The following is an 11,582-nucleotide window of genomic DNA, read 5'->3' as shown; positions in this document are numbered from 1 at the left end:
CGGCCCACAAGGGGCAGGTGAAGATACGGAGTCAGACGGGACGAAGGCGTAATTTGACGCTCCAGTCGCAGAAGGATAATTACGTACATGGTAATTCAAACTCGGTACCAGGTTCAGTGGAGAGGAGTGAAACCCTTGGACGTGGAAAGAAGAGAAGATTCGAAGAATTGGAAAACAGCGATGATGAATTTTTAGGATTTACGCCTAGCCCATATCCACCTTTGCCTTCAAGTAGCGAACTGCATCCCAGAGTATTAAAACCCGTTCCAGATACAGTTGCACTACATTCGCCAATTTTAAGAAGATCAAATCGAAAGAAAACAAAGAAGATCGACAATGAGTATACTTATTCAAAATGAATTTACACCTTTACCTTTTAACATGAATAATATTTCTGAATTTCCGTTAAGATCGAATTTTCTGCCTTCGCTCGGAACGTTGCCGCCCGACGAATCATCCGGTCAACATTTCAAAAACGAACGTATTTTTCATAATAATAAATATTTATAAAATGAAAATAATTAAGAAAACTTCCTAAGGCAAATTTGAATATTGATTTGAAAACAATAATATTAATCATGAAACGAAAAAGAAGCAGAACATACATTCCCTCGAATAAATCGTATGTTTGCATTGCAAGTATATTTTATTACTATGGCAGGCATAAATCATTTTTATACTAAGTCTGAATTCTCTTCCTTTATACTGACCTTTGCGTGGGCACGGAGAGTTGCGAATTAGCGTAAATTTTATACTATTTAGCTTTCAATATTTTTTGAGTGTACGGTCACGAGACATTGACGACGCTCGAGGAGGACCTGCAAGCATTGGGGAGTTTTCGAATGACGCGTGGACTTAGAACCATGTTTGGTAGAGTATCTGAAATGCCCAACAAACATTGCAAGCAGAAAAATAGCTTATCCAGGAAAAATATGCATCTTCAGCTAAAAAATACTTATTCAGGGTTGTTTAATTTCGATAATCATACCGATTTTCATACCTTAACTGAACGAGCTTTGTTTTCTAAGCACAATAATATTTGTATCGATCCCATAGGGGAAATGGATGTAATGTCGGCCTAAAGGCCTCTAATTTGAACCCATACATAAATTCAGCAATCGACTAAATTTTCAATAGCGACCAAAAATATCCATTATTACCGTTCATCTATATAAAATTGATAAATAGCAGAATTTTAACGATGGGCCCAATATTAGATCCATAGGCCAACATTAGAGCCATTTCCCTAATTGCATAAAATGGAAAAAGAAAATAAGATGCCAAAAATATCAAAATAATTTAATTATTAAACAATGAAACACTAAAAGCTTCAAGGCGCGCTGCGAAGCACGTGTCTCCCGAAACGAATATTCTTTGAGCATTGTAAACTGCACGTTTACCACTTGGCATACAAAACAAGTTCGCTTCTCTCAGTCAACCTCCTCGCTTTCAAGGCGGCGTCGCTCCCGTTTCGCTGGCAGTCTCTCACAAAATAAATCTGTCAAACCCAGCTGATCGTTCGTCGCTAAACAAAACATTGCATTCAAATTGTGTGTAAAATTCTGCAATGCTCTGCAAAAAAGTTTGAATATCTGTAGTCAACGTTCCCTAACCGCAGCCATGACGAGTGGGAAACCTTCCAAACCGAACGTCAGCCATCCGCACGGTGAGAACGGGCACCAACTGTTCAACGAGATGGATAAAAACGAACAGTACCGGAGAGGTGTGAAGATGCTCCAGGAACGATGCAAGGCGATTCAAAAGAACAACGAACGGATAGTACACAGGTATGTTTCATTTCTATTACCAAGTAGCCATGCATTAACCGGAACATTCGATTCAGGTTACATCTAGTAAAAAAATTGACCAAGAAACGCAATCGTGAGGTGGAGATGCTTAAGAATCGACTCGATAGGCACAATGACGGCTGGAGAACGGCACCCCAACCGGTGGCTGTGAAGCTAGAAGAAAGTAAGGCGTCGGAGTAGACTGTTTCTAATAGGCTATCGTACAATAATTATCTAATTGATTACGAGAAAATTGAGATATCCAACGATTGATGAATTAAATAGAAATAAACTATTTTTAAGCATTTTTTGAAAATATGTTCAGCATGTTCAAAGTTTTTTTTTTTAATGACAACTCCCGTTGTTGAATGAAATCATACTTTCCATGGTTTCATTTGTCTAACAACACTATCACTGTTATAGGGGAAATGGCTCTAATGTTGACCTATAGATCTAAGATTGCGGCCATCGCTAAAAGTCTGCTATTTATCAATTTTATCTAGATGAACGCGTCATTGGGACGGTACTAATGGCTATTTTTGGTAGCCATTGAAAATTTAGTGGATTGCTGAATTTATGTATGGGCCCAAATTAGGGGTATTTAAGCCGACATTACATCCATTTCCCCTATCTGTCTTTAGCAGTGTAATGGATCTGTATTTAGTTTTACACACTAAGGAATTATTAACTGTGCCACCGGTAAAATTTAGACATAATATGAAAGCCTATTGTTCTCATAAAATATTGCTTAAACATTTTTATTCTAATTCAAATATTCCAATCATATCCAATGTGCATTGTAGTTTCGTTGTTTTGTAGCTTTACTTAATCAATTGAAAATAATATCTGATTTTTTCGAACGGTTAACTGCTGCTATCAGTGCTGTAAATTTTCATATCATTCGATTGAAGATGAACCACTACAACCATTCAATCAATTCTGTGTAAACGAATTCTCACATGACCATAATTTGAAGAGCCCCTCTCTCATTCGAAGCTCATTGTCACTGTCAATTGAGTCACTCAGTATCATTTGATATAAGACAGTGGAGTATGGAAGAAATCCAGCAAAATGGTCCCGAACAGACAAGTCGACCCGATGTCGGATCAATGTAAGGCTAATTTAAGGTCGATGTCGACCCAATGTCGTGTTGTTGTCGGGTCAATTTTGAGTTTATGTCGGTTCAACATCGGGTTGGGGTTTGATAGAAGTCAGGTTGGTGTCGGGTTGGCTTAGCTTTTTCGCCGGAATGTCGACCAGAGCTCCGTTTGTGTGTAGGTTACACTCAATTGAATGATATATAGCGTTTCTCAAATGAGAATGATCCATGCCTTCGTCAAATGACTAAGCAACTGATATCACCCCCCATTCGGAGGAGGTCCCGTTTGATAGCGAATAGCTACTTTTCTCATTTTCATCAAAAATGTTCAAATGATTTTGAGAATTTACAGCACTGGCTGCTATACGCATAACAGTCTATAATGGAACGTGAGACATTTATGTGTATACAGTAACAGTAGTTAATCTGTTCAATGTGTGAAATAAAACTACCGAAGTCGATAGGGGCTGTCCATAAACTACGTAGACAGTTTAGGGGGTGCGGGGGGGGGGGGGGGGGTTGACAATTATCCACGGCCCATAAAAATTTTAAAATTTTTGTATGGACAATTGTCTACGCAGGGGGAGGGGGGAGTCAAGAATCAAAAAAAACTGTCTGCGTAGTTTATGAACAGGCCCTAATAATAAATACATACCTTCAGAAAATTTTGGCATAGCAAAAAAACCGTGTTAAAAAACACATAAAAAGCGACTCCAGTGTATTTCAGTCAAAGGATAGTGAAAATATATGAACTGCCGTTTGACGCATAAATGTTCCATAAGAACACGGTAGTAAAGCCATTGAAACTTGTCATAAATTACCTATAATATTTATGTTTTTCGCTCTATTTGTTTCAATTTCAAATAAATTTACATTCATCCAGGTGCTACAAAAGTAACTTACCAACCTTAATTGTAATAATATATATCTAGGTGTGTTTACATTATTCTTGCCATAGCAATTCAGTATTTTAAGCAGGTTTTCTACACCTGCGTGCCTGCCTGCGTGTCTGTATTACAATTTTCATCTTAATACTAAAATCTTAAACTAAATCTTAAATAATTTTAAAGGGAATTTATATTTATGTCTGAAATAATCATTTATTTTGTTGGACATTTCTCGCGTCACTTTTGAAATTGACCAATCTACATTAATCGATTAACGTTTCTGTAGTAGATAGAGCTAGTGTTGAATAAGTAATGAGTAGAATCAAGTGAGCGTGAAGCGTGATAGTTCGCATGTAAACAGAATCTCATTATTTATTCAACACTAACTCTATCTACTACATAGAAGCGTGGAGAGAGCAGTGGAGAAAGCGCAGGTCTGATAGTCGCAACGTCCGTGGTTCGAGTCCAGTCGGCAACCTTTTACTGTTTGTTGTAACCTTGTGACTAATTTTCCTGTTTGAATGCGCATCCCATTGCGTTCTGAACTTAAGAAGCTCAAGGTAGATTAATTCAACCACAATTCCATTCGTAACTGACACACTAACTCTATCTACTACAGTTTCCTGTCGTCTTTGTCCCATTAGATGTTAAATTGTTGCTTCTTCCATAGAACTGTGTGTCAAAAATATCCGGAAATATTTTAACACGGCCGTGGTGATCCAAAAAGAAAATCGTTGTAGATAGGACCTATTCAAAAGTGACGTGAGATTTGTTCTAAAGTCTCAATATTCGAAATTCTATGTATCTCGGTAGTACTGTACCAGGGGAGGCAGCTTCACAATCATCTTCTGAATCATTTGAAGAGCTTTTTCCTGGTAGTGCAACAACAAGACCATATTGGCAAAGCAAGGCCGGTCTAAACATTTCTTTGAATATTAGTAAAACCTTTAATTTTTTCCTTAAGGGTCCTGTGCACCACCAGCGGTGCAAAGGGCCAACGTGAAAGACTTCCATCCTGGGCGGCTGCTCGCTTTTGCCTTGACCTGGGCCCAGGTCAGATTCATATCGACTTGCTTAATTTCCTTAGTGAGGCTCCGCCGCCATGAGCCCCTGCGTCTGCCTCTGCTGCGATGTCCTGCCGGATTCCAATCCAGCGCTTGCTTGCAGATTTTGTTTCCGCCCCGTCGAAGTGTGTGGCCGACCCACCTCCACTTTCGCTCTCGAATTTCTGTTGCTATCGGCTTCTGATGACATCGACGATGGAGCTCGGCATTCGAGATCCGGTTGTGAGGCCACCAGGCACGAATTATATACCGCAGGCATCGGTTGATGAAGACCTGCAGCTTTTGAGTGTTCTCCGCTGATACACACCACGTCTCGCTGGCGTATAACAACACAGATTTCACGTTCGAGTTGAAAATTCGGATTTTGGTGCGTTGACTTATCTGATTGGATCTCCATACGTTTCGTAAACTCGCAAAGGCAGCACTAGCCTTCTTGATTCATGCATCTATGTCGCTCTTGGTCTCGCCGTCCGACGCTATTTGGCTGCCAAGATATTGGAAACTTTCGACCTTCTCCACTGCTTGCCCCGCTACCGTAAAGTTGGAAGGATTGCCCGTGTTGATATCCAACGATTTGGTCTTGTTGACGTTGATGTTGAGACCCGCCGCAGAGGAGCGTTCGGCTAGGTCATTGAGCTTACTCTGCATATCAGAGCGCCGTTGTGCTAGTAGAGCAACATCATCAGCCAAATCGAAGTCGTTGAGATGCTCCATGGTGATTGGCTGCCAAAGCAGCCCACGGTTCGGTACACGGTCAATTGCACCTACCATGATCTCGTCGATTATAATGAGAAACAGTAGCGGTGATAGTATACATCCTTGTCTCACACCAGCGACTACCCGGATAGGGTCGGACAAGGGTCCGTTATGCAGAACTCTGCACGTGAAAGCCTCATACTGCGCTTCGATGAGGTTGACGATTTTATCCGGGACTCCCTTGCGTCTCATTGAGACGGTCGATGATTGAGACGGTCGAAAACTTTTGTCAATGAATACCAAATAAAGGGACTCTTGGAATTCATTGACCTGCTCCAGGATGATGCGGAGCGTGACAATATGGTTCACACAAGATCTTCCGACGCGGAATCCTGCCTGCTGCCGTCGGAGAGTCGCGTCGATCTTCTCCTGTATCCGATTCAGGATAACTTTGCACAGAACTTTGAGAACAATACACTGTAACATTTAACTATTTTCACTCGTACTTTAAAGCAATCTTTTACAATGTTTTGACCTTCTCGATCTTCTCCGTACAGTATTGTTTGAATGCAGTCGATCAATGGTGTATGCATTCAAACGGATTTATTACGAACTCTTACACATCCGAGCCCGTATCACATAAAAACAAAGACAACAGTAATTGCTCGCCCGGAACAATGAACAATTAATACAAATCAAATATACAAAACATGCAAGAAGAAAAAGGCAAGCATGCGTTGGAAAAAAAAAATCGAAAACAATACCAAACAGCCGGAAGGCGCTTTCATTTCTCACTGGTTGGAACTGTGTCAAGGCGTGCGCTCCGGTTAGTTCACGGTATACCTACCTACTTAGTTGTGTTGTAGCATACTTCTGTGATGCCGCTGCTATGCCAAGCCATATCATAAATTTGCCAACGGCCAAACGAGACAAGGCGAGCAACGCGACAACATATTCACCCGATGATGATCGTATCGTTCCGGTGCTGGTCCCAAGTTTGACCGAGGTCCCTATGTGATATGCATGATGGGGTAGTAGTATTCCTACTATTATTCCCCCCTATACATATATTTTAAATGTTTTGGGAACGACATTGTTGGCTGCAGCTTCCCATGTGGCTATTGGTCCGTGTAGTTCGTAGCATCCCTGATGCTGCCTGCCGGGCGATGATGTCCTGTTTTATTTTTTGCGCTTTTTCTGTGTCTTGTCTTAGATTGCGACGACATTGGGGAACGGTGCCATTCATCGCACATCCGGGCCTGCGACAGTTTGGCCGTAGTAGTAGGTACATATACAACATAGTCTTTATTTCCTCTTCCTTTTTGTGCGAGCATTCCATATGTTGGTTCACGGTCGGTGGCAAGGCTGCTATTTATGGTAAGGGGATATTGCGCGCTTTCAACAATACGGTGTACCCTCCCCATCGGATGCTGAGTTCTTTTGGTGTTATTGGAATTTGAAAATCTTAAAACTGATCTAGCCCATGTATTAGATATAGAAATTTTTGCTGATTATATTATTTTTGTTTTGTTTCAACGCCCAAAAACATATTCAGAATTGATTAATTATCTGTAAGTTATGGTAAAATTAGGATATACCGATTTGCAATAAATTACCCATTAATTTCAAAATCTAGAACATGCCAAATTGAGTACCTGCCGTAAAAATTCGGTACAAAACGAAAGATTGGTGTCAATTGAGTCTAATTCGTTACGAAGTCCATTGTTTATGGTTTCAAAAAAGTGCCTTTATAGCGAAAAATATTGTAAATCAAGTAAAAGCTGGAATTAGGGCCTAACAACTTTTGTAAACAATGACTTCTCTTGATGATTTCTAGAAATTCAAGGCTCGCCCACCCAAACCAACATCCTCATCGGGTACACGGATAGAAATCTCCTTATACCTTTTGGCAAATTTCCATTGCTGATTATTCATAAAATGTATAAGTCAACTAATAAGCAGACGCCTTGCAAAAAGTTAATAAAGATCATGTGTCAAATGAAATGCATAAGCGGTCACACATACCTTTTATGCATTCTAATAGGACCTATGTGGTTTGTTTTATGGAATGTATAAGGCTGATGGTTTGGCAAAAATGTATAAGTGAAACACATGAATTAAATAATTGATTTTCGTTTCGTGTAGGGAAAGACTTTGGTTATGTTGCGATAAAAGTCATTGTTTACAAAAAATGTTACGCCCTAATTCCAGCTCTATCTAGAAATGTGCATTTTCCTTGGGATCTTCTGGTCTTACACTCAAAATAATCTACACGTTGAAGCTACGTAAGGAAAAACGTACCCCGGCCCATCCCAATGATCGTCCAGATTGTTTGTGCTGCGTATCGAATATTTAAAAAAATCTGATAAAGGGTGATACGGTCAAAATATGGTCAAGGGAAAACGCGTGTAAATCGGTGAAATCGTTTATTTAAAAAATCAAATTAAATTTCTTTTTCAAGTTCAATTAGTATAAAATTCAGGAAAAATATTCAGTTAGGCTTCCGCTTTTCCAAATCCGAATTGCCGGACCTTACGCTTGACCCCTGCCATCAGATTTTGTACAGCCACCTTGTCCACCTTCTTCGCCGTAGAAAGCCAGTTTGCCTTGAACTGCTGCTCGCCCTTAGCAGTTTTTTTGGTCTTCTTTAGGTTCCGCTTGACAATAGCCCAGTATTTCTCAATTGGGCGGAGCTCTGGCGTGTTGGGAGGGTTCTTGTCCTTGGGAACCACCTGCACGTTGTTGGCGGCGTACCACTCCATGGCCTTTTTACCGTAATGGCAAGATGCCAAATCCGGCCAAAACAGTACGGAACAACCGTGTTTCTTCAGGAAAGGCAGCAGACGTTTATTCAAACACTCTTTCACGTAAATTTCTTGGTTGACAGTCCCGGAAGCTATGAAAATGCTGCTTTTCAAGCCACAGGTACAGATGGCTTGCCAAACCAGATATTTCTTTGCGAACTTTGACAGTTTCATGTGCTTGAAAACATCTGCTACCTTTCCCCTTCCTTTTGCCGTATAAAACTCCTGTCCCGGAAGCTGCTTGTAGTCGGCTTTGACGTAGGTTTCGTCGTCCATTACCACGCAGTCAAACTTCGTCAGCATCGTCGTGTACAGCCTCCGGGATCGCGCTTTGGCCGTCGTATTTTGTTTATCATCGCGATTTGGAGTCACTACCTTCTTGCAAGTCGATAGTCCGGCTCGTTTTTTGGCTCGATGCACGGTTGTAGACGATACACCCAGCTTATTTGCGGCATCTCGGAGAGAGAGGTTAGGGTTTCGCTTGAAACTACCGGCAACTCTCTTTGTCGTCTCAGCGGCTTCCGGTTTTCGATTTCCCCCGATCCAGACTTCCTGGCTGTCGACAAACGTTCCCCAAACACTTTAATTACATTTGTAACGGTTGATTTGGCAACTTTTAGCGATTTTGCCAACTTTGCGTGCGAGTAGCTCGGATTTTCGCGATGCGCGAGCAAAATTTTGATACGCTGCTCTTCTTGCTTGGACGGCATTTTGACAACTGAAGAGTGAATTCCAAAATCAAAATAGGAGCAACATTCTACACACACACACCTTCAAAATGAGGGGTGTTCAGGTTTTTTAAATGCAAAATTGAAAGAAATACGTCAAGTTGATATTGACCAAATTTTGACCGTATCACCCTTTATGATGTATTTAGATATATGAATAAATTAAAGGAATATTATTACATTTTACTACTATGAATACAGTAAAGATTTTATCTACATATTAAGGAAAAAATCATGTAAACAGTGTCAAAATATTGATACTAAAATCCTCCAATGAATGTTACCGACCAAATCACGTAACTTCTATGTGATAATCCTGTGACGGTTAAACCAACAATCAATACGAAACTAACGATTTTAAATTGGCTCACCACTTTAGTAGCCTATTGGTCCCAAGCAAACGATTAACGTACCCTATTCTAGTTGAAATTCTATTACTACACTATGTTTGTTTTGATTCGCTATGAAAGTTTGACAGATAACATCAGGGGTGTGTGGATTCATGCAGAACATGCAGGGGTGAGTGAAATAGCTTGGGACTGCTTGGGACCGTTGTTCTGGTACTGAGTGAGCCAAAAATAATAATGATTTTCTTCGGGACCCAGTGGTCTTAGAGTTACCTCTATGGTACTACCAACTACGATACTTTTAAATTGACCGTAAAATGCATGTTCGATGAACAACTTGCTTAATTCTGTATCATTTGTGCAAGGATTCAGCTAGTTTTCAGGAATATTTTTGTTGAGAAAAATGCAAAATTCCAATAGTGCCTTAGTGGTTATGATCTTCCGGATTTCTTGTGCGGTAATAGTTAAGGTGAAAATCAGTTCAGATGTGTGGAAAATCGTAAAATAAGATAATTACTGATGGAAAATGGCTAGATATTCAATGAAAAATGCTTTAATTTGCGTTGTGAAAAATCCTTCTTCTTATGTAAACAAACGGTTTGGTGAACGTTTCCTCTCGAACTCGCGTGGTGCCCTCTACGTTGGTGGTGTATTAAAAAGGTCTATAGGGGGACTTTTATTAACAAATTTTCTGTCAAACGCGAACCAGGGCCTGATTGGACGTGTTGGAATATTGATGAAGTCAGTGCCAACATTTCAAAGGGGCGTAATTGCATTTGTAAACAATGGCTTTAGCCGTCGATTTCTCGCGAATAAAAGCTCACTCATGAAAAATAATGACACCAGCAGGTAGAGGAATGTTTCCTCTACCAGCTAGCATTGTTATTTTGATATCTTTTCATATGATATCTTTTCATTAGGCGCGCGCGTACGTTGGACGAGTAAAAGATTTGACGCGCGCACACACGGGACTTCTCAACTTTTAAGCGAAGCCTAACTGGACGAACCAGTAGGGTCGCAGAGAATACTAACTTCTTATTTGGTGAGCACTAAGTTGAGAGCACGCAATAAGCTAATATGCGCTAAGCAATAAGCTTGAAATGCGAACAAGAAGAAGAATGAATTATTTTAACGCCAAATTAAAGGTAAGAAAATTTTCTTTCGATCAACTGAACATCAATTGTTAGTGAGATTAGTGGTATTGTTGTTAATTAATAAATTTTTTTTTTTATATTTTGCATTTTTCTAAGAATTTAAGCAGTTTTTAACCCTCCGTTACTCGCGCCAACTTTTATAACACGAGTACTCGCGCGTTGTACTTTGTACAACAGTGTGAGTTTTCCATTGCCATTTTGCAACCGAGCTACCAATCGATATGAAACCAACGGGTATTCATTAAAAAACTTGTTTTTAACTAAACAAGCTAAAATTTTATCACAGTTAACCCACAAAAATGCGGATAATAGAAAAAATGTGAATGGAAACCGCGTAAACTTTGTCCGTACTACGTGGGATTTGACTTAATTGGTTACAACATGGAAAATCTCGAGATCCTGACCAGATAAAAAATTACTGTCTTCGGCAAAGTTGTTCTAGAGATCATAATCTTTTGGCTGGTGGAGAGTAGTTCAGAATTTTCTCACTACGTAACGCTAGAATTCATGTGAAATTATCGCATGTGATATATCTCGAGATCATGACCAGATAGAAAATTACTGTCGTCGACAAAGTTGTTCAGAAGGTCAAGGCCTTTTCGTTGGTGGACAGTAGTTCAGTGTTTTCTCACTTCGCGGCACTAGTATACATGTAAAATTCTCGCATATATAAAATATTTCTAGATCCTTACCATATAAAAAGTTACTGTCTTCGGCAAAGTTTTTCAGGAAGTCAAGATCTTTTCGTTGGTGGACAGTTGTTCAGAATTTTCTCCCTACTCGGTGCTAGTATACACATGCAATTCTCGCATATACAATAGCTCGAGATCCTGAGCAGATAGAAAGTTACTGTTTTTGGCAAGTTTGCCAGTCTGCAAGTCTGAACAAGTTTGTTTAGAGGGTTTAGACTTTTTGGCTGGTGGACAGTAGCCTAGAAATTTTTCACCACATGGCGCTAGTAAACGTGTACAATTCTCGCGTATGCAAGGTTCGAGATTCTGAACAGGTAGAAAATT

The 11,582-nt window shown here is 40.0% G+C and overlaps 1 protein-coding gene across 1 annotated transcript; it reads left to right on the top strand.

The window, feature by feature from the left end:
- The first annotated feature begins 1,548 nt into the window (after positions 1 to 1,548).
- LOC135710908 (TCF3 fusion partner homolog) lies at positions 1,549 to 2,092 on the top strand. The gene is made up of 2 exons (XM_065233616.1): positions 1,549 to 1,787; positions 1,844 to 2,092. Exons 1-2 carry the CDS (start codon positions 1,621 to 1,623, stop codon positions 1,986 to 1,988), a joined length of 312 nt encoding a protein of 103 aa, XP_065089688.1. The 5' UTR covers positions 1,549 to 1,620; the 3' UTR covers positions 1,989 to 2,092.
- The last annotated feature ends 9,490 nt before the right edge of the window (positions 2,093 to 11,582 follow it).

This window comes from Ochlerotatus camptorhynchus, unplaced genomic scaffold (assembly GCF_037179485.1).
Source record: "Ochlerotatus camptorhynchus isolate MF236.1 unplaced genomic scaffold, CSIRO-AGI_Acam_v1.1 ptg000406l, whole genome shotgun sequence".
Taxonomy (NCBI): Eukaryota; Metazoa; Arthropoda; class Insecta; order Diptera; family Culicidae; genus Ochlerotatus; species Ochlerotatus camptorhynchus.
The sequence above is the reverse complement of the archived record's forward strand: the minus strand, read 5'-3'. Positions and strand labels throughout refer to the sequence as shown.